The 23,310-nt window shown below is 44.6% G+C and overlaps 1 protein-coding gene across 1 annotated transcript in view; it reads right to left on the reverse strand.

Moving 5' to 3' along the window:
* Positions 1–22,177, reverse strand: part of LOC106565616 (protein Wnt-4a) — a 46,470-nt gene extending 24,293 nt beyond the window's left edge. Inside the window, exon 1 of the mRNA XM_014132920.3 lies at positions 21,418–22,177. Coding sequence (XP_013988395.2) covers positions 21,418–21,494 — 77 coding nt within the window. The 5' untranslated portion in view covers positions 21,495–22,177. The remainder of the gene's footprint in view (positions 1–21,417) is intronic.
* Between the last annotated feature and the right edge of the window lie 1,133 nt (positions 22,178–23,310).

Below are 23,310 nucleotides of genomic sequence, written 5' to 3' on the forward strand. Positions count from 1 at the left end.
TCTCTATCCCCTTCTTCCTCTCTCTACCACACACTCCTCTCTCTATCTCCTTCTTCCTTTCTCTACCACACACTCCTCTCTCTATCCCCTTCCTCTCTCTACCACACACTCCTCTCTCTATCCCCTTCTTCCTTTCTCTACCACACACTCCTCTCTCTATCTCCTTCTTCCTCTCTCTACCACACACTCCTCTCTCTATCTCCTTCTTCCTTTCTCTACCACACACTCCTCTCTCTATCCCCTTCCTCTCTCTACCACACACTCCTCTCTCTATCCCCTTCTTCCTTTCTCTACCACACACTCCTCTCTCTATCTCCTTCTTCCTTTCTCTACCACACACTCCTCTCTCTATCTCCTTCTTCCTTTCTCTACCACACACTCCTCTCTCTATCTCCTTCTTTCTCTCTCTACCACACACTCCTCTCTCTATCCCCTTCTTCCTTTCTCTACCACACACTCCTCTCTCTATCTCCTTCTTCCTCTCTCTACCACACACTCCTCTCTCTATCCCCTTCTTCCTTTCTCTACCACACACTCCTCTCTCTATCCCCTTCCTCTCTCTACCACACACTCCTCTCTCTATCCCCTTCCTCTCTCTACCACACACTCCTCTCTCTATCCCCTTCTTCCTTTCTCTACCACACACTCCTCTCTCTATCTCCTTCTTCCTTTCTCTACCACACACTCCTCTCTCTATCCCCTTCTTCCTTTCTCTACCACACACTCCTCTCTCTATCTCCTTCTTCCTCTCTCTACCACACACTCCTCTCTCTATCCCCTTCTTCCTTTCTCTACCACACACTCCTCTCTCTATCTCCTTCTTCCTTTCTCTACCACACACTCCTCTCTCTATCCCCTTCCTCTCTCTACCACACACTCCTCTCTCTATCCCCTTCTTCCTTTCTCTACCACACACTCCTCTCTCTATCTCCTTCTTCCTTTCTCTACCACACACTCCTCTCTCTATCCCCTTTTTCCTTTCTCTACCACACACTCCTCTCTCTATCTCCTTCTTCCTTTCTCTACCACACACTCCTCTCTCTATCCCCTTCCTCTCTCTACCACACACTCCTCTCTCTATCCCCTTCCTTTCTCTACCACACACTCCTCTCTCTATCTCCTTCTTCCTTTCTCTACCACACACTCCTCTCTCTATCCCCTTCCTCTCTCTACCACACACTCCTCTCTCTATCCCCTTCCTTTCTCTACCACACACTCCTCTCTCTATCTCCTTCTTCCTCTCTCTACCACACACTCCTCTCTCTATCCCCTTCTTCCTTTCTCTACCACACACTCCTCTCTCTATCCCCTTCTTCCTTTCTCTACCACACACTCCTCTCTCTATCCCCTTCTTCCTTTCTCTACCACACACTCCTCTCTCTATCTCCTTCTTCCTTTCTCTACCACACACTCCTCTCTCTATCCCCTTTTTCCTTTCTCTACCACACACTCCTCTCTCTATCTCCTTCTTCCTTTCTCTACCACACACTCCTCTCTCTATCCCCTTCTTCCTCGCTCTACCACACACTCCTCTCTCTATCCCCTTCTTCCTTTCTCTACCACACACTCCTCTCTCTATCTCCTTCTTCCTTTCTCTACCACACACTCCTCTCTCTATCCCCTTCTTCCTTTCTCTACCACACACTCCTCTCTCTATCCCCTTCCTCTCTCTACCACACACTCCTCTCTCTATCTCCTTCTTCCTTTCTCTACCACACACTCCTCTCTCTATCCCCTTTTTCCTTTCTCTACCACACACTCCTCTCTCTATCCCCTTCCTCTCTCTACCACACACTCCTCTCTCTATCCCCTTCCTCTCTGTACCACACACTCCTCTCTCTATCTCCTTCTTCCTTTCTCTACCACACACTCCTCTCTCTATCCCATTCCTCTCTCTACCACACACTCCTCTCTCTATCTCCTTCTTCCTCTCTCTACCACACACTCCTCTCTCTATCCCCTTCCTCTCTCTACCACACACTCCTCTCTCTATCTCCTTCTTCCTTTCTCTACCACACACTCCTCTCTCTATCTCCTTCTTCCTCTCTCTACCACACACTCCTCTCTCTATCCCCTTCTTCCTCTCTCTACCACACACTCCTCTCTCTATCCCCTTCTTCCTTTCTCTACCACACACTCCTCTCTCTATCCCCTTCCTCTCTCTACCACACACTCCTCTCTCTATCCCCTTCTTCCTTTCTCTACCACACACTCCTCTCTCTATCCCCTTCCTCTCTCTACCACACACTCCTCTCTCTATCTCCTTCTTCCTTTCTCTACCACACACTCCTCTCTCTATCCCCTTCTTCCTTTCTCTACCACACACTCCTCTCTCTATCCCCTTCTTCCTTTCTCTACCACACACTCCTCTCTCTATCCCCTTCCTCTCTCTACCACACACTCCTCTCTCTATCCCCTTCTTCCTTTCTCTACCACACACTCCTCTCTCTATCTCCTTCCTCTCTCTACCACACACTCCTCTCTCTATCTCCTTCTTCCTCTCTCTACCACACACTCCTCTCTCTATCCCCTTCCTCTCTCTACCACACACTCCTCTCTCTATCTCCTTCTTCCTCTCTCTACCACACACTCCTCTCTCTATCCCCTTCTTCCTTTCTCTACCACACACTCCTCTCTCTATCCCCTTCCTCTCTCTACCACACACTCCTCTCTCTATCTCCTTCTTCCTCTCTCTACCTCCACTCATTTCTTTCCACCCCATTCCCTTCCTTTATATTTCATGTCCTTTAAACTCCCTATATTTCCTGCTCTCCCTACTCCGCTAACTCTCTCTCTCTCTGGGAGGAATAGTCAGTGGGTTCGTGGGAGAATTCACCTGGAGTGGTGTGTTTTTGTTGCATTAGGCATCGCAGCCCTCACAACACCGCTGCTTCCAACAGGCTTAGTCCTGCACAACTTAGCACGCACCACTCCACTACAGCCCTACCGCTACTGTCTGAGAGACAGAGACAGACAGCAACCACTCCACTACAGCCCTACCGCTACTGTCTGAGAGACAGAGACAGACAGCAACCACTCCACTACAGCCCTACCGCTACTGTCTGAGAGACACAGACAGACAGCAACCACTCCACTACAGCCCTACCGCTACTGTCTGAGAGACAGAGACAGACAGCAACCACTCCACTACAGCCCTACCGCTACTGTCTGAGAGACAGAGACAGACAGCAACCACTCCACTACAGCCCTACCGCTACTGTCTGAGAGACAGAGACAGACAGCAACCACTCCACTACAGCCCTACCGCTACTGTCTGAGAGACACAGACAGACAGCAACCACTCCACTACAGCCCTACCGCTACTGTCTGAGAGACACAGACAGACAGCAACCACTCCACTACAGCCCTACCGCTACTGTCTGAGAGACAGAGACAGACAGCAACCACTCCACTACAGCCCTACCGCTACTGTCTGAGAGACAGAGACAGACAGCAACCACTCCACTACAGCCCTACCGCTACTGTCTGAGAGACAGAGACAGACAGCAACCACTCCACTACAGCCCTACCGCTACTGTCTGAGAGACACAGACAGACAGCAACCACTCCACTACAGCCCTACCGCTACTGTCTGAGAGACAGAGACAGACAGCAACCACTCCACTACAGCCCTACCGCTACTGTCTGAGAGACAGAGACAGACAGCAACCACTCCACTACAGCCCTACCGCTACTGTCTGAGAGACAGAGACAGACAGCAACCACTCCACTACAGCCCTACCGCTACTGTCTGAGAGACAGAGACAGACAGCAACCACTCCACTACAGCCCTACCGCTACTGTCTGAGAGACAGAGACAGACAGCAACCACTCCACTACAGCCCTACCGCTACTGTCTGAGAGACAGAGACAGACAGCAACCACTCCACTACAGCCCTACCGCTACTGTCTGAGAGACAGAGACAGACAGCAACCACTCCACTACAGCCCTACCGCTACTGTCTGAGAGACAGAGACAGCAACCACTGCAGTTCTACAGTGAAAGAGCGTGAGAGCGAGAGTGGGAGCTTGGAGTGGAGAGAAAGGAAGAGAGATAGATAGGAGAGAGAAAACATCCTTGGCGAAGCAAGTGTGATGCTCTAACGATGCCACGCTGTACACCATATATCTATGATAGATAGGTCTGTATCAACTACCCCTTCCTCCGAGGACTGATCAACCTCTAGAAGTAGCTCTACTCACACAGAGGAGGACCTCACAGAGACCAGCCCTCACACGCTCTTACAGACACCTCTCTCTGTCTCTGTCTCTCTTTCCTCTGCTGAGTACACAGGAGAGGTAAACAGGTGGAGGTTTATATAGAAGCTTAGGGAGCTGCAACAGCTAGTTTTATACTATAGTAACTTATCATTGCTTCACATACACATGGTGCACTTAATGTAAAATGTTGTCCCTGATCTGAACAGGGGCCAGGCACAACAACACTCTGACAGCACAGCTAGTGATCTGAACAGGGGCCAGGCACAACAACACTCTGACAACACAGCTAGTGATCTGAACAGGGGCCAGGCACAACAACACTCTGACAACACAGCTAGTGATCTGAACAGGGGCCAGGCACAACAACACTCTGACGACACAGCTAGTGATCTGAACAGGGGCCAGGCACAACAACACTCTGACAACACAGCTAGTGATCTGAACAGGGGCCAGGCACAACAACACTCTGACAACACAGCTAGTGATCTGAACAGGGGCCAGGCACAACAACACTCTGACGACACAGCTAGTGATCTGAACAGGGGCCAGGCACAACAACACTCTGACAGCACAGCTAGTGATCTGAACAGGGGCCAGGCACAACAACACTCTGACAACACAGCTAGTGATCTGAACAGGGGCCAGGCACAACAACACTCTGACGACACAGCTAGTGATCTGAACAGGGGCCAGGCACAACAACACTCTGACAACACAGCTAGTGGAGGACACAGCTAGTGGAGGACACAGCTAGTGGAGGACACAGTTAGTGGAGGACACAGCTAGTGGAGGACACAGCTAGTGGAGGACACAGCTAGTGGAGGACACAGTTAGTGGAGGACACAGCTAGTGGAGGACACAGTTAGTGGAGGACACAGTTAGTGGAGGACACAGCTAGTGGAGGACACAGCTAGTGGAGGACACAGCTAGTGGAGGACACAGTTAGTGGAGGACACAGTTAGTGGAGGACACAGTTAGTGGAGGACACAGCTAGTGGAGGACACAGCTAGTGGAGGACACAGTTAGTGGAGGACACAGCTAGTGGAGGACACAGCTAGTGGAGGACACAGTTAGTGGAGGACACAGCTAGTGGAGGACACAGCTAGTGGAGGACACAGCTAGTGGAGGACAAAGTTAAGCCAGCCAACAGGACAACCACAGACATTCTGGAAGCATGATTGGGAAAGTAAGTGGAAAGGTTTGTGGCAAGGCACAAGCGCACATACTCAAACATGTACACACACACACACACACACACACACACACACACACACACACACACACACACACACACACACACACACACACACACACACACACACACACACACACACACACACACACACACACACACACACACACACACACACACACACACACACACCAGTCCTAGATTACAATCTTTGGATTCCTTCATACTGTGGTTTGCCACAGCACAATAATGACCCTAGATATATGGCCATATAGAATAGATTGAATCGTACCTATGTTTCCGCATCGCGGTTGACCCTGGCTGACCCTGTGTGTGTGTGTGTGTGTGTGTGTGTGTGTGTGTGTGTGTGTGTGTGTGTGTGTGTGTGTGTGTGTGTGTGTGTGTGTGTGTGTGTGTGTGTGTGTGTGTGTGTGTGTGTGTGTGTGTGTGTGTGTGTGTGTGTGTTTCTCGTGGGGTTGGGTTTAAAGCAAAATATGAATTTCCATGATCTGAAAAAAAAAGGACAATAAAGTATTCTTCTAGTCTAGAAAACTCCAGGCCCTTTTATATGAGAGCAGCACGGATGACTCTGCACCTCCACTCACCAAGGTAGTATGATGGGATAACCTCTGCTAGACAGCAGTCAGAGACACACCTGCAACACCCAGCCTGGACTGCAGAGGGCAGCCTGATCTCAGCCTCCCCTCAGGAGTCTCCCCTCAGCAGTCTCCCCTCAGCAATCTCCCCTCAGGAGTCTCCCCTCAGGAGTCTCCCCTCAGCATTCTCCCCTCAGCATTCTCCCCTCAGCAATCTCCCATCAGAAGTCTCCCCTCAGAAGTCTCCCCTCAGCAGTCTCCCCTCAGCAATCTCCCCTCAGGAGTCTCCCCTCAGAAGTCTCCCCTCAGAAGTCTCCCCTCAGCAGTCTCCCCTGAGGAGTCTCCCCTCAGCAGTCTCCCCTGAGGAGTCTCCCCTGAGGAGTCTCCCCTCAGCCACAGAGGCAGTACAGCCACAGGCCATCAACAGCCATACCTCAAAAGAGTTCATAATTTCAGGTTTCAACCAAGAAGCTTATAATGCTCTTATATGTCGACGTCACATAATTCCATGGCAGCCATGTTAGTGCTTTCCAGGCAATGTTCTGTAAAGACTGACTCTGACAATATCAAACTCACAGTCTGCACCCGACAGCAAATGTGTTACATCAGAAACATATGTAAACATTTTAAGAAAAGGGGCAAAGAATGATACATTTGACAAGCATTAATTTAGAGCCTGATTGTCAGTAGAGAAAACAGGTGCATCTCAAGGGGAGAGGAGAGGAGAGGAGAGGAGAGGAGAGGAGAGGAGAGGAGAGGAGAGGAGAGGAGAGGAGAGGAGAGGAGAGGAGAGGAGAGGAGAGGAGAGGGGAGTGGAGGGGGGAGGAGAGGAGAGTGGAGGGGGGAGGAGAGGAGAGGGGAGTGGAGAGGAGAGGAGAGGAGAGGAGAGGAGAGGAGAGGGGGGAGGAGAGGAGAGGACTCCTATTCAGACTATTGAGATGTACTCCATAAGAATCTATGGGAATCTGGGCAGCTGTGCTGCTACAATACAGCAAATATTTTATATACAGCAAGGACATATTTCAAGAGTAATTGTAAAGACCATGATAACAATCTCAGCAATATGATGCAGATGAGGAGGAAAAGGTCAAGGAAAAGGAAAGGAAAGAGTGGAGGAGAAAGGAGTGTGATGCTGTTTACTGTTTTATTTTTTTGCAACACCTTATTGTGTACAAACCATTAGAAACACCTTCCTAATGTTGAGGCATGGATTCTACAAGGTATCGAAAGCGTTCCACAGGGATGCTGGCCCATGTTGATTCCAATGCTTCCTACAGTTGTGTCATGTTGGCTGGATGCCCTTTGGGTGGTGGACCATTCTTAATACACACAGGAAACTGTTGAGCGTGAAAAACCCAGCAGCTTTGTTGTTCTTGACACACTCAAACCGGTGCGCCTGGCACCTACTACCATACGCCATTCAAAGGCACTTCAATCTTTTGTCTTGCCTATTCACCCTCTAAATGGTACACATACACAATACATGTCTCAATTGTCTCAAGGTTTATAAATCCTTCTTCAACCTGTATCCTCTCCTTCATCTACACTGATTGAAGTGGATTTAACAAGTGACGTCTATAAGGGATCATAGCTTTCAACTGGATTCACCTGGTTAGTCTTTATTTATTTATATATATATATATATATATATATATATATATATATATAATATACCTTACTAGTCAGCATATATATATATAAATATATATATACAGTTGAAGTCGGAAGTTTACATACACTTAGGTTGGAGTCATTAAAACTCGTTTTTCAACCATTCCACAAATTTATAGTTTTGGAAAGTCGGTTAGGACATCTACTTTGTGCATGACACAAGTCATTTTTCCAACAATTGTTTACAGACAGATTATTTCACATATAATTCACTGTATCACAATTCCAGTGGGTCAGAAGTTTACATACACTAGGTTGACTGTGCCTTTAAACAGCTTGGAAAATTCCAGAAAATTATGTAATGGCAATAGAAGCTTCTGATAGGCTAATTGACATCATTTGAGTCAATTGGAGGTGTACCAGTGGATGTATTTCAAGGCCTGTCTTCAAACTCAGTGCCTCTTTGCTTGACATCATGGGCAAATCAAAAGAAATCAGCCAAGACCTCAGAAAAAAAATTCTAGTTCATCCTTGGGAGCAATTTCCAAACGCCTGAAGGTACCATGTTCATCTGTACAAACAATAGTACGCAAGTATAAACACCATGGGACCACGCAGCCGTCATACTGCTCAGGAAGGAGACGCGTTCTGTCTCCTAGAGATGAACGTACTTTGGTGCGAAAAGTGCAAATCAATCCCAGAACAATAGCAAAGGACCTTGTGAAGATGCTGGAGGAAACAGGTACTGTGGATAAAGTATCTATATCCACAGTAAAACGAGTCCTATATCGACATAACCTGAAAGGCCGCTCAGCAAGGAAGAAGCCACTGCTCCAAAACCGCCATAAAAAAGCCAGACTACAGTTAGCAGTGGCACATGCGGACAAAGATCGTACTTTTTGGAGAAATGCCCTCTGGTCTGATGAAACAAAAATAGAACTGTTTAGCCATAATGACCATCGTTATGTTTGGAGGAGAAAGGGGGAGGCTTGCAAACCGAAGAACACCATCCCAACCGTGAAGCACGGGGGTGGCAGCATCATGTTGTGGGGGTGCTTTGCTGCATGAGGGACTGCTGCACTTCACAAAATAGATGGTATCATGAGGAAGAAAAATTATGTGGATATATTGAAGCAACATCTCAAGACATCAATCAGGAAGTTAAAGCTTGGTCACAAATGGGTCTTCCAAATGGACAATGACCCCAAGCATACTTCCAAAGTTGTGGCAAAATGGCTTAAGGACAACAAAGTCAAGGTATTGGAGTGGCCATCACAAAGCCCTGACCTCAATCCTATAGAAAATTTGTGGGCAGAACTGAAAAAGCATGTGCGAGCAAGGAGGCCTACAAACCTGACTCAGTTACACCAGCTCTGTCAGAAGGAATGGGCCAACATTCACCCAACTTATTGTGGGAAGCATGTGGAAGGCCACATGAAACATTTGACCCAAGTTAAACCATTTAAAGGCAATGCTACCAAATACGAATTGAGTGTATGTAAACTGCTGACCCAATGGGAATGTGATGAAAGAAATAAAAGCTGAAATAAATCATTCTCTCTACTATTATTCTGACATTTTACATTCTTAAAATAAAGTGGTGATCCTAACTGACCTAAAACAGGGTATTTTTTACCAGGATTAATCGTCAGGAATTGTGAAAAACTGAGTTTAAATGTATTTGGCTAAGGTGTATGTAAACTTCCGACTTCAACTGTATATATATTTAAAAACATGTTTTTTTAAGGGTGATTCCTATTCGTGCTTTGAGATCATTTTTTTGTTGTTGATTTGGACTATTTACATTAAGAGTTTGGAGAGAATTCTATATTCATTATATCATTGAAAGAATGTTATTTGTTCATTTTGATTGAAATCTAATGGTTACAATGTACTCATCTTTGCTCTCATATTGACACAGTATTTCTTTGAACTTTAAAAGGGTAACTTGGTTTATGATCCAAGCTGATTGTTACAGAAGGAGGGTATAAAGAAGAAAGAAAAGGAGGACAAGGTGGACGAGGAGATTAGTTGTTGGAGGAGAGGAGAAAGAGGGGAGGAGGGAGGAAAAAGAGGAGAGGATATGAGAGAGTTGCATAGATGCACAGGAGATGGGCTGAGATGAGGAAAGGAGACAAGGAGGAGGAAAAGGAGAGGCGAGAGAAAAGAGGAGGTGGGGGAATGAGGAGTGAGACAGAGGAAAGAGGAGGTGGGGGAATGAGGAGTGAGACAGAGGAAAGAGGAGGTGGGGGAATGAGGAGTGAGACAGAGGAAAGAGGAGGTGGGGGAATGAGGAGTGAGACAGAGGAAAGAGGAGGTGGGGGAATGAGGAGTGAGACAGAGGAAAGAGGAGGTGGGGGAATGAGGAGTGAGACAGAGGAAAGAGGAGGTGGGGGAATGAGGAGTGAGACAGAGGAAAGAGGAGGTGGGGGAATGAGGAGTGAGACAGAGGAAAGAGGAGGTGGGGGAATGAGGAGTGAGACAGAGGAAAGAGGAAGTGGGGGAATGAGGAGTGAGACAGAGGAAAGAGGAGGTGGGGGAATGAGGAGTGAGACAGAGGAAAGAGGAGGTGGGGGAATGAGGAGTGAGACAGAGGAAAGAGGAGGTGGGGGAATGAGGAGTGAGACAGAGGAAAGAGGAGGTGGGGGAATGAGGAGTGAGACAGAGGAAAGAGGAGAAAGAGGAAGCAGCCCTAGTCAGAACATAAACAGTCTCACCCCAGTCACTCAGACTGACCCTACAAGTGAACTCTGACCCTAACACCTGAACCCTGGCTTTCACTCTTAGCTGCTGATGTTCATATACAGTCTGACTCTTACCCAAGCTAAACTCATACCCCATCATGGCTCCTGTAGAGCAGGAACTGTGTAGGCCTACATGAACAGAGCAGCTGGATCCAGATTGGATTTACAGGAAAGGCTTTTGCCATATGTCATGAGGGTGTCAGTACAGCATTCAATTCCATACAGTATGTAGCTCTCTTCACGACAACAGACACAGGTTGGTTCCTTGAAACGGGCGTTTATTGCATTGCATGTCTTTTTCTCCGATGCATCCACGTCACGCCGTGAGAACTATATGTTTGAATGAACACAGTAACGTTGATAAATTATACAGTACTGAAACAACGAAATACAAATGGCGCTCGGCGCAACAATACAAATGGCGCTCGGCGCAACAATACAAATGGCGCTCGGCGCAACAATACAAATGGCGCTCGGCGCAACAATACAAATGGCGCTCGGCGCAACAATACAAATGGAACTTGCCGCGACTATGAACAAAGTTCTATAGGTAGAACAAAATACCTCGTTGGCTGCTTGTCCTGAAAAGAGGTTCTTGAATCCTTAAAGTCCCTTGAAAGTCCCTTTACTGTCTTTCTTAGCCTCTGCCATCAACAATTATGACTCAGACTAAGATCTGCTTAAGTTAGATTGCACACAGTCAATTAACAAATTCCGTAGCAGTAACACAACAGAGAACGTTAGTTCCGGGATGGAACATAAAAACACAAACAATGGCCTAACGTTAATTTACCTGTTACATCACATTTAAATTCTTATCTACACATCAATAAATCATTTATTTATTTACTACATCAAATAAACCTTGAATTATGTATTAATCATGCATCGTGAACACAGCATCAACACTTACACAGTACATAAAGTTCAGTCTGTTCAAATATACCTTACTAGTCAGTTTGCAAAAACAAACCCATCCTGTTTCAAATCAAATCTCTAATGATGGTTAACATGCTCTGCTCTGTGAAGATTTGAAACCAGCGAGTTCAGAAGTTGATGATCAACACACACTCTGTCTGCATCGTTTCTTTCTACTGTTCCCGATAGTTAAACGCCTGTATATCAAGTTCCTGTTATTGTTTCTGATGTAATTACTGTGTGTTTTATGGTAATTCTTTTAGCCTTGTCACTTCTCGGCAAAGGAACATAACCATAATATTAACTAATTACTTAATTATTTGAAATTTGAATTTGTCTTTGAAAGAAACATTGATTTATGACCTAGGAATAATTGATTGAATTCTATTGTTCTCTCTGGCAGGAACAGAACCCCATTCTATTTCAGCATGGTGAGATTCAGGAGGGAGGCAACAGTCTATTGTTTAAGTCACTATCTAAATTTGTGACCAATAATGCTTAAAATAGCCATGCTCTCATGCATTTAACCATACACACACCACGTGCCAAGCTAGCCCTTACCGCAAAACTCAATCCCGCTGCCATGACGCATTGACAAGCACACACACATGCACGTACACACGCACAGACATATATGTGTGTGTGTGTGTGTGTGTGTGTGTGTGTGTGTGTGTGTGTGTGTGTATGTGTGTGTGTGTGTGTGTGTGTGTGTGTGTGTGTGTGTGTGTGTGTGTGTGTGTGTGTGTGTGTGTGTGTGTGTGTGTATGTGTGTGTGTGTGTGTGTGTGTGTGTGTGTGTGTGTGTGTGTGTGTGTGTGTGTGTGTGTGTGTATGTGTGTGTGTTAGCGATGGGGTCATGGTGTGGGCAGAGACTGTTATTTTTAGGGGAAAATGAGCACTAGTGGAGACAGCAGCAGAGCATGAAAATACACACACACACACACACACACACACACACACACACACACACACACACACACACACACACACACACACACACACACACACACACACACACACTCAGTAGAGAAGAGAAGAGGCAATAAAAGCTATGAAATCAACCTCCCGCCTGGTTTTCTAATCCCCTGGCCCCAACAGAGACTGCTCTGTGTGTGTGTGTGTGTGTGTGTGTGTGTGTGTGTGCGTACGTGCGTACGTGCGTATGTGTTTCATCAGACATCCACCTTGTACCTCTTCCTTTCTTATCTTACCCCCCCCCCCCTTTGTTTTCAGTCAATGCAGTTGTGCTTTTCCTCTGGTATTATTAGGGCTCTATGTTAGCCTGTGGGTTAGCCTGTGGGTTAGCCTGTGTGTTAGCCTGTGTGTTAGCCTGTGTGTTAGCCTGTGTGTTAGCCTGTGGGTTAGCCTGTGTGTTAGCCTGTGTGTTAGCCTGTGTGTTAGCCTGTGTGTTAGCCTGTGGGTTAGCCTGTGGGTTAGCCTGTGGGTTAGCCTGTGTGTTAGCCTGTGTGTTAGCCTGTGTGTTAGCCTGTGGGTTAGCCTGTGGGTTAGCCTGTGGGTTAGCCTGTGTGTTAGCCTGTGTGTTAGCCTGTGTGTTAGCCTGTGGGTTAGCCTGTGGGTTAGCCTGTGGGTTAGCCTGTGTGTTAGCCTGTGTGTTAGCCTGTGTGTTAGCCTGTGTGTTAGCCTGTGGGTTAGCCTGTGGGTTAGCCTGTGTGTTAGCCTGTGTGTTAGCCTGTGTGTTAGCCTGTGGGTTAGCCTGTGTGTTAGCCTGTGGGTTAGCCTGTCGGTTAGCCTGTGGGTTAGCCTGTGTGTTAGCCTGTGGGTTAGCCTGTGGGTTAGCCTGTCGGTTAGCCATAGCATATTAGCGTGAGCGGCAGGGGGTCTGGGGACAGGCCGCTGACAGGAGGACAGGAATGTGACAACACGACTACAGCTTCATCACACCACTTCGTCACCGCTGGTATTTGTATTTGCTGTGTGTGGTGTGTGTCTGTTTGCAGTGTCTGAGTGTAGTGTGTGTGTGTTTGCAGTGTCTGAGTGTAGTGTGTGTGTGTTTGCAGTGTCTGAGTGTAGTGTGTGTGTGTTTGCAGTGTCTGGGTGTAGTGTGTGTGTGTTTGCAGTGTCTGAGTGTAGTGTGTGTGTGTTTGCAGTGTCTGAGTGTAGTGTGTGTGTCTGTTTGCAGTGTCTGAGTGTAGTGTGTGTGTCTGTTTGCAGTGTCTGAGTGTAGTGTGTGTGTCTGTTTGCAGTGTCTGAGTGTAGTGTGTGTGTCTGTTTGCAGTGTCTGAGTGTAGTGTGTGTGTGTTTGCAGTGTCTGAGTGTAGTGTGTGTGTGTTTGCAGTGTCTGAGTGTAGTGTGTGTGTGTTTGCAGTGTCTGAGTGTAGTGTGTGTGTCTGTTTGCAGTGTCTGAGTGTAGTGTGTGTGTGTGTGTGTTTGCAGTGTGAGGCGCCACAGCGTAGTGCAACACCAAGGTCCCTGCTTTCTCTGGTTACTGATCAGCTGCCATCTCTTTATCGCCTGAAGAACAACTGACCATCATGGCCTTATAGTCTATTTCACACACACCAATGCTGCTCCAAGGTGGCACTGCTCACAGCGTGTAAACTCACCAGACAGTCTACAGAATCCTCAACAGGTTTGTCATTTCACAGAGCCAACATGGCGCAGTAAAATAAAAACATATTCTTTATCATAACAGACTAAGTTTAATATTTAATTGTGTTTGAATTTATATTTACTTATAGTTCAGCTTTAACTAGAAGAGCATGACCATCGTTTATTCTGTCATTTCTTTACAACAACCCTGACATATCAACTCAGCACGTGTATTAAAATCAGCAGGTTCAGGGTCGGCTTGGTTCAATCATCACTGACATTGGTCCTCAAAGGCTAATGGGCTTTACTAAGTTAAAGGTTAATGGGCTTTACTAAGTTAAAGGTTAATGGGCTTTACTAAGTTAAAGGTTAATGGGCTTTACTAAGTTAAAGGCTAATGGGCTTTACTAAGTTAAAGGTTAATGGGCTTTACTAAGTTAAAGGTTAATGGGCTTTACTAAGTTAAAGGTTAATGGGCTTTACTAAGTTAAAGGTTAATGGGCTTTACTAAGTTAAAGGTTAATGGGCTTTACTAAGTTAAAGGTTAATGGGCTTTACTAAGTTAAAGGTTAATGGGCTTTACTAAGTTAAAGGCGAATGGGCTTTACTAAGTTAAAGGTTAATGGGCTTTACCAAGTTAAAGGTTAATGGGCTTTACTAAGTTAAAGGTTAATGGGCTTTACTAAGTTAAAGGCTAATGGGCTTTACTAAGTTAAAGGTTAATGGGCTTTACTAAGTTAAAGGCTAATGGGCTTTACTAAGTTAAAGGCTAATGGGCTTTACTAAGTTAAAGGCTAATGGGCTTTACTAAGTTAAAGGCTAATGGGCTTTACTAAGTTAAAGGCTAATGGGCTTTACTAAGTTAAAGGCTAATGGGCTTTACTAAGTTAAAGGCTAATGGGCTTTACTAAGTTAAAGGTTAATGGGCTTTACTAAGTTAAAGGCTAATGGGCTTTACTAAGTTAAAGGCTAATGGGCTTTACTAAGTTAAAGGCTAATGGGCTTTACTAAGTTAAAGGCTAATGGGCTTTACTAAGTTAAAGGCTAATGGGCTTTACTAAGTTAAAGGTTAATGGGCTTTACTAAGTTAAAGGCTAATGGGCTTTACTAAGTTAAAGGTTAATGGGCTTTACTAAGTTAAAGGCTAATGGGCTTTACTAAGTTAAAGGCTAATGGGCTTTACTAAGTTAAAGGCTAATGGGCTTTACTAAGTTAAAGGCTAATGGGCTTTACTAAGTTAAAGGTTAATGGGCTTTACTAAGTTAAAGGTTAATGGGCTTTACTAAGTTAAAGGTTAATGGGCTTTACTAAGTTAAAGGTTAATGGGCTTTACTAAGTTAAAGGCTAATGGGCTTTACTAAGTTAAAGTTTAATGGGCTTTACTAAGTTAAAGGCTAATGGGCTTTACTAAGTTAAAGGCTAATGGGCTTTACTAAGTTAAAGGTTAATGGGCTTTACTAAGTTAAAGGCTAATGGGCTTTACTAAGTTAAAGGTTAATGGGCTTTACTAAGTTAAAGGTTAATGGGCTTTACTAAGTTAAAGGTTAATGGGCTTTACTAAGTTAAAGGTTAATGGGCTTTACTAAGTTAAAGGCTAATGGGCTTTACTAAGTTAAAGGTTAATGGGCTTTACTAAGTTAAAGGCTAATGGGCTTTACTAAGTTAAAGGCTAATGGGCTTTACTAAGTTAAAGGCTAATGGGCTTTACTAAGTTAAAGGCTAATGGGCTTTACTAAGTTAAAGGTTAATGGGCTTTACTAAGTTAAAGGCTAATGGGCTTTACTAAGTTAAAGGTTAATGGGCTTTACTAAGTTAAAGGCTAATGGGCTTTACTAAGTTAAAGGCTAATGGGCTTTACTAAGTTAAAGGCTAATGGGCTTTACTAAGTTAAAGGCTAATGGGCTTTACTAAGTTAAAGGTTAATGGGCTTTACTAAGTTAAAGGTTAATGGGCTTTACTAAGTTAAAGGTTAATGGGCTTTACTAAGTTAAAGGCTAATGGGCTTTACTAAGTTAAAGGTTAATGGGCTTTACTAAGTTAAAGGCTAATGGGCTTTACTAAGTTAAAGGCTAATGGGCTTTACTAAGTTAAAGGTTAATGGGCTTTACTAAGTTAAAGGCTAATGGGCTTTACTAAGTTAAAGGTTAATGGGCTTTACTAAGTTAAAGGTTAATGGGCTTTACTAAGTTAAAGGTTAATGGGCTTTACTAAGTTAAAGGTTAATGGGCTTTACTAAGTTAAAGGCTAATGGGCTTTACTAAGTTAAAGGTTAATGGGCTTTACTAAGTTAAAGGCTAATGGGCTTTACTAAGTTAAAGGCTAATGGGCTTTACTAAGTTAAAGGTTAATGGGCTTTACTAAGTTAAAGGTTAATGGGCTTTACTAAGTTAAAGGTTAATGGGCTTTACTAAGTTAAAGGTTAATGGGCTTTACTAAGTTAAAGGTTAATGGGCTTTACTAAGTTAAAGGCTAATGGGCTTTACTAAGTTAAAGGAGTTACATGAAGAATTGTTTCAGAAAATGTCCATAATATGAATTTCAGTTTATGTGAGAAAACAAGCACAGAATTGTGTAGGGAATCATTGTACCATTTAAATAGCTTTGAAATATATTTTCAATAAGAAAAAAAAACATCATTTATAAGGCTTTGAAGTTAGTGGAGGAAACTGAAAGTTAAATAGTCTCCTCCATGATCCATGCTATTCGAGATCCTTGGGGTGTTGGATAACGCTAACCTTTCCAGGATGTTGTGGAAAATAGGATGCGGGGAAGGGGGAGAGTTGTTTATATTCAGCCTAAGAGTTGTTGCAATTCACCTAGCTTCCACATGGACGAGATATTCTACATATAGCACCTTTAATATGTAGCTACTGTAGGCATATTCCTTCAAACTGGGAGATCAAGTCAATCAATAGTCTATGAAAACACTGCATGGGTGTTTAAAAAACAATTACTCAATGGGCTTGACGTTTCAAATGCGATGACCAATCTAAAACAAATAAACGAGGATTATGATATTCTCCCCGGGGCAATTCACGCGGCTTATGCTGAGTAAATAAATGAAACTGAAGCAAGAAACCAACACATCTAACCGCTGACGGGTCGCACGCACTCCGCTTTCTCTTTGACGCATGCCAGACGTCTGTCAGTTATAAGATGACGCGCCTAATCCCCCTCACACACACACACACACACACACACACAGGAGCCAGCTGTTTACCGGGCCTGGGAGCTGGAACCCCTCGAGCCTCGAGCAGGTGCAAGTCGCTAGCGCTAGGAGAGGAAAGGAAAAGGAGAGGAGGGTGAAAAGAAGGTGTTGACGGATAAACTAATGAACACTAGTACTGCAGGCCAGTCAGCCTTCTGGAGAGGCTGTAGGAGCATGACTCAGCGCTTAGTAGCCGATGAGTGGTTTAGAGAGGGAACCCGAAATTCACACGGGATATCAGGCAATAAGAAAATGATTTAGGCCAAAACCAAATAGTTCACTCAACAGTGCTCTATCAAACTGTTATGACTAAAATAATTAGTTTACCCAAAATCTTAAGCAAATTCGAAAGATAATTTTAAACATTCACGAGATTTGGCAGGTTTATAGCCTTAACGAATTGTGTCCTAAATTGGAATCAAGGATTTTATCTTTGTTGTTTTGAAGAGCCAAAAAGGCAAAAGCATGCAATTAGGTTATCCCCCCAAAAATGTGTCCTAATAATTTTTCTAATAATTGAATAACTCTTCCATCCGCTGACAATGTTCAACAGAATGAGAATGTTAGAATAGCCTACGTTGCAAATGATTGTCTGACTAACGTGCGTGACAAAATGAAACACCGTCACTAAAAACATAAATAAATACTTTCGTCGACGTCATTGAGTTATGTATTAAACAATTGTATCAGCTATTACCTGTAGGCTAATTTAAATGTATATCTGCATGTCGCTACAGGCCTTTTCGATTTCAGCAAAGAACAAAACAAGTATTTAAAAGATTATTGAGATCACCAAGAGAACATAGGCCTACAGAAATCATTTAGGCTTTTTTATTTTTCTGCGTTAGCCTAGACAATTAAAATGCGCTGAGCCATAACAAGTTGGACATGTTTCAGGAAAATGTATATAGAAGTCTACAAAATGTGGACAAATATTCTAAATCGACCCTTTCATCGAAAACAGCTATTTTTCGTCAAATAATGTCTAAATCTCCAGCTCTTGTTCAATGAGCATAACAGACATTGATAAGGAAATAACTCTGGAAAATAATACCAGCATTATGACGATGATGATGATGCTCAGTAGCTCGAAATAATCTATTCGGTCATATTCGATTCATTCATGAGATATATTATGGATAGATTTGTATTAATGTGTATAATGATCCACAGTTATATGCCCATGATTTCGATGTCAAAATTAGGGTATTACTTTCGAATTTAAAACCTCTTTAATAAAATCTACAAATTAATTAACATTTTGTCCATATACCTTCAAAATGTAGGCTACCTGACCTACATAAATATGTGTATTATTGTGCAATATAGGCCAGGCCAATACATAGGCCTATTTTAAATGTATCACTCCAGTGAATGTTCACATGATCTGACCTAGAGATAGTTTTCCTCTGCAGTGTTTGCTCTGAGAACCTGTTTCCTCTCTCGTCTACCTGTTCCCACCTGACAGGTCTCCTACCGGACCGGGGGAGACGGGGCTATGGGTTTAGGGGTGAGGGGGTGAGGGGGAGAGGTGTACATGCTCCCGGTGGGATCCCTCAAGCAGAATAATCATATTTAGCAGACTAGCGAGGGTTTTCACTTCGCGTGGAACATGCCTGCACACGCCCGCGTTCTGCACTCTCACCACGCCTTGAGTCAAAAAACACGAGCTGCCATCAAACCCTGTAGCAGTTATTAATAATCCACCATCTACGCGTAATATAATCACACAGGCTGAATGAGTGTATCATTTGAAGACATTGTAATTTATTGGGATACTATGCATTCATCATGTATACAATTTATAAATGTTTAATGCAAGATTGAATCATGGATATATGAAGTGAAATAATGATCAGAATTGGGTAGGGCTACCCTCCTGTCTACAGAGCCCATTTCTGTCATACATTAAGTTCACCAGTAATTCACTACATGCCTCACGCCATATCATACAAACACTAATCATTCAAATGAAAGTTGGTCACACAGTCTTTTAATCCTAAGAAAGAAGAACGGTAAAACAGAGTTGTTGCTCAGCTCTTTCTCTTGAGGTATGCAGACCCACCTAACCACCTCCCACGAGCTCCACCGAGAGCAAGCACGCACATGCGACGGAACAGCGAGGCTCGCGCAGTGAGGAGAAACAGGCAACAATGTGTCTATAGTGTAGTCTAGACCTAGTGACGTACTCTGTGTAGCCCACCTTTCACACTGCAGTGCCCAGGAGGCAACTGAGACGGACAACGATGGGTTTTTACCAGGACAACTGAGACTGACAACTATGGGTTTTTACCAGGATAACTGAGACTGACAACTATGGGTTTTTATTACCAGGACAACTGAGACTGACAACTATGGGTTTTTACCAGGACAACTGAGACGGACAACTATGGGTTTTTATTACCAGGACAACTGAGACTGACAACTATGGGTTTTTATTACCAGGACAACTAAGACTGACAACTATGGGTTTTTATTACCAGGACAACTGAGACTGACAACTATGGGTTTTTATTACCAGGACAACTAAGACTGACAACTATGTTTTTTTTTACCAGGACAACTAAGACTGACAACTATGGGTTTTTATTACCAGGACAACTGAGACTGACAACTATGGGTTTTTATTACCAGGACAACTGAGACTGACAACTATGGGTTTTTACCAGGACAACTGAGACTGACAACTATGGGTTTTTATTACCAGGACAACTGAGACTGACAACTATGGGTTTTTATTACCAGGACAACTGAGACTGACAACTTTGGATTTTTTACCAGGACAACTGAGACTGACAACTATGGGTTTTTACCAGGACAACTGAGACGGATAACTATGGGTTTTTATTACCAAGATAACTGAGACTGACAACTATGGGATTTTATTACCAGGACAACTGAGACTGACAACTATGGGTTTTTACCAGGACAACTGAGACTGACAACTATGGGTTTTTTACCAGGACAACTGAGACGGACAACTATGGGTTTTTATTACCAGGACAACTGAGACTGACAACTATGGGTTTTACCAGGACAACTGAGACTGACAACTATGGGTTTTTACCAGGACAACTGAGACGGATAACTATGGGTTTTTATTACCAAGATAACTGAGACTGACAACTATGGGATTTTATTACCAGGACAACTGAGACTGACAACTATGGGTTTTTACCAGGACAACTGAGACTGACAACTATGGGTTTTTTACCAGGACAACTGAGACGGACAACTATGGGTTTTTATTACCAGGACAACTGAGACTGACAACTATGGGTTTTACCAGGACAACTGAGACTGACAACTATGTTTTTTTACCAGGACAACTGAGACGGACAACTATGGGTTTTTATTACCAGGACAACTGAGACTGACAACTATGGGTTTTTATTACCAGGACAACTGAGACTGACAACTATGGGTTTTTACCAGGACAACTGAGACTGACAACTTTGGGTTTTTATTACCAGGACAACTGAGACTGACAACTATGGGTTTTTACCAGGACAACTGAGACTGACAACTATGGGTTTCTTACCAGGACAACTGAGACTGACAACTATGGGTTTTTATTACCAGGACAACTGAGACTGACAACTATGGGTTTTTATTACCAGGACAACTGAGACTGACAACTATGGGTTTTTATTACCAGGACAACTAAGACTGACAACTATGGGTTTTTATTACCAGGACAACTAAGACTGACAACTATGGGGTTTTATTACCAGGACAACTGAGACGGATAACTATGGGTTTTTATTACTAGGACAACTAAGACTGACAACTATGGGTTTTTTACCAGGACAACTGAGACTGACAACTGTGGATTTTTAGACTGACAAATAGCCAATCATGGAATAGGTCATTCCACACTCAAAATGCCCTAAAACTGACTTCAGCGATGTAAACAGCGAGGTGAGAGATTATCCTTATTGGACATCGGTGCAGACTGCAGACCAAATATAATATTGTTACGACATAGCCTATAGCATAATAACCACAAGGATACTGCCGGCTGGATGAGTGGAGTGGTCACTGGTCGGGTTAACATTTAAACAAGACAGGGCATTGAGCTGTGACCCTGCCGACAAAAACACAGAGATCACAGAAACAGGGGCAGAGACAGCGAAAATGACAGAGAATGACAGCGTTTGTGATAATGACAGGAACAAGGAAACTAGGAAAGTAATAGGTTTGGGGTGGTTTGAGGAGAGATGGGGAAAATGTTTTGGGAAGAGACGAGGGAGGTAAAAGGAGAGAGTAGGTAAAGGGATGGGATGTGGAGGCAAGGCAGAGGTTGTGGGCAGAGAGGGGAAGATGCAGAGGTTAGAGAGAAACATAGAGAGAGTTGGAGTCCACAAACTTCACTTACAGCCAGTTACTGGCGTTGGCCGAGAGCAGCGCGAGGAAGAGCATCAGCAGGGACCGTAAAACATATTCCGCGGTCATCTCGAGCGCTACCGGGGGAGAAAGAGCCCAGAGAGAGTTAAAATAATCCACACAAGGTATGGCGGTGATCTCTGCGGGGGGAGGGATGAGAGGTGGCAGCGATGGTCTCGTAAAGGACCGGAGATACGTGGGATCCCGTTAAAGACAGTTAATCCATTGTCACACATCCACAGAGATCCACCGGAGAGGCGCGAGACTCACAGCTGAATCGCCCGGTCCGTTCGTCTCCCGCTCTCTCTCCACACAGAGAGGAAAAGAAGGGAGGAGAGGGAAAAGAGAGGATGCTAAAAATACGGTAAAACTCTCTTCTCTGTGGCACGGCGCCAAACTCGGGCAGGCTGGGACTGAATTGGACCCTTCTTATTTCACGTGTTTACTCTCGTTCCTGTTTTCTTGGTAACACTACAGGGCGCGCGAGGAAAGGCCAGTAAAAAGCTACAGATTTATTCGCCAGTTGGAGTTTTAATCCCTCAGGTGCTCCTCGAGACACTCTTTGATTACGGTGCTGTGGTCCATTCCAAAGGATGGGCTTTCGTTCTCTCCACGTTGTCACACACACATTCACTTGGAAACACACTCTTCACACACTCTTTGTCACACACACTGTCTGTCTCTGTGCGTCAGTTCTGTGGATGGCACTCTGCGAGGGGAGAGAGGGTGAAAGCTGACTTTAGTGGAGGGGCGGCGCGAGGCTAAAGGGAGGTATGGGAGTGAGTTTGAAGATGAAGGCGGGTTTAGTGCGTTATGAAGGTATTGTGTGTGTGTGTGTGTGTGTGTGTGTGTGTGTGTGTGTGTGTGCGCGCGCGCTCCGTTTTAAAGCTCTCCTGGGAGGATGCAATAGCACGCAGCCATTTACCACGCACCATGGCTGGATGGACGTCGAATACTGACTTGCATCACGGGTGACCTGGCTGCGCACACACACACACACACACACACACACACACACACACACACACACACACACACACACACACACACACACACACACACACACACACACACACACACACACACACACACACACACACACACACACACACACACACACACACACACCACAAAGAGATGTGCAGCCACTTGGGTGTGAGAAGGTGGACAAAACCTTTCCGTAACTGAGTCAGACTGAAAGATCCTAACTGAGCTTCTGAAGGACAGGTTGAGTACCAGCATCAGTGAGATGTTCTGGACATGTTTACAGAACCAATACCTGCTTTTATTCCACAGGAACTCACTGCCACCACATATAATATAGCCCAAATAATGACTTGACAGATGTTATAAACAGTCATAACAGCTAATGACAAGTGAATGAACTCAGTGATGATACCGACCATGATGCATTATGCTCACCAGGGTCAGTCTGAAGATGAGGTCCTAGAATGGCCAACAGAGGGGGACAGTGAGTAATGTTGGTAGGTGTGTGAAAATCAGGATCAGAACAGTGGACTGAAGCACACACACGCACGCAAGCACGCACGCACGCAAACACACGCACGCAATCACACACACACACACGCACACACACACACACACACACACACACACACACACACACACACACACACACACACACACACACACACACACACACACACACACACACACACACACACTCAGCTGCCCAGAGTTCTATTGGGCTGATCTGATTTACTGGTCTTTGGCCGTGGGACAATCCCACAGGAACAATAGACGTGATTGGTTGTCCTGCAGACGCCAAGGACGAGGTTGTGAAAGTGTGTGTGTCCTTTATCCCCCTTCTAGTCAACCAGATCCAAAACGTACAACTATCCTCTATGGTACATTCTTATTGCCA

This window comes from Salmo salar, chromosome 12 (genome assembly GCF_965601325.2).
Source record: "Salmo salar chromosome 12, fSalSal1, whole genome shotgun sequence".
Lineage (NCBI taxonomy): Eukaryota > Metazoa > Chordata > Actinopteri > Salmoniformes > Salmonidae > Salmo > Salmo salar.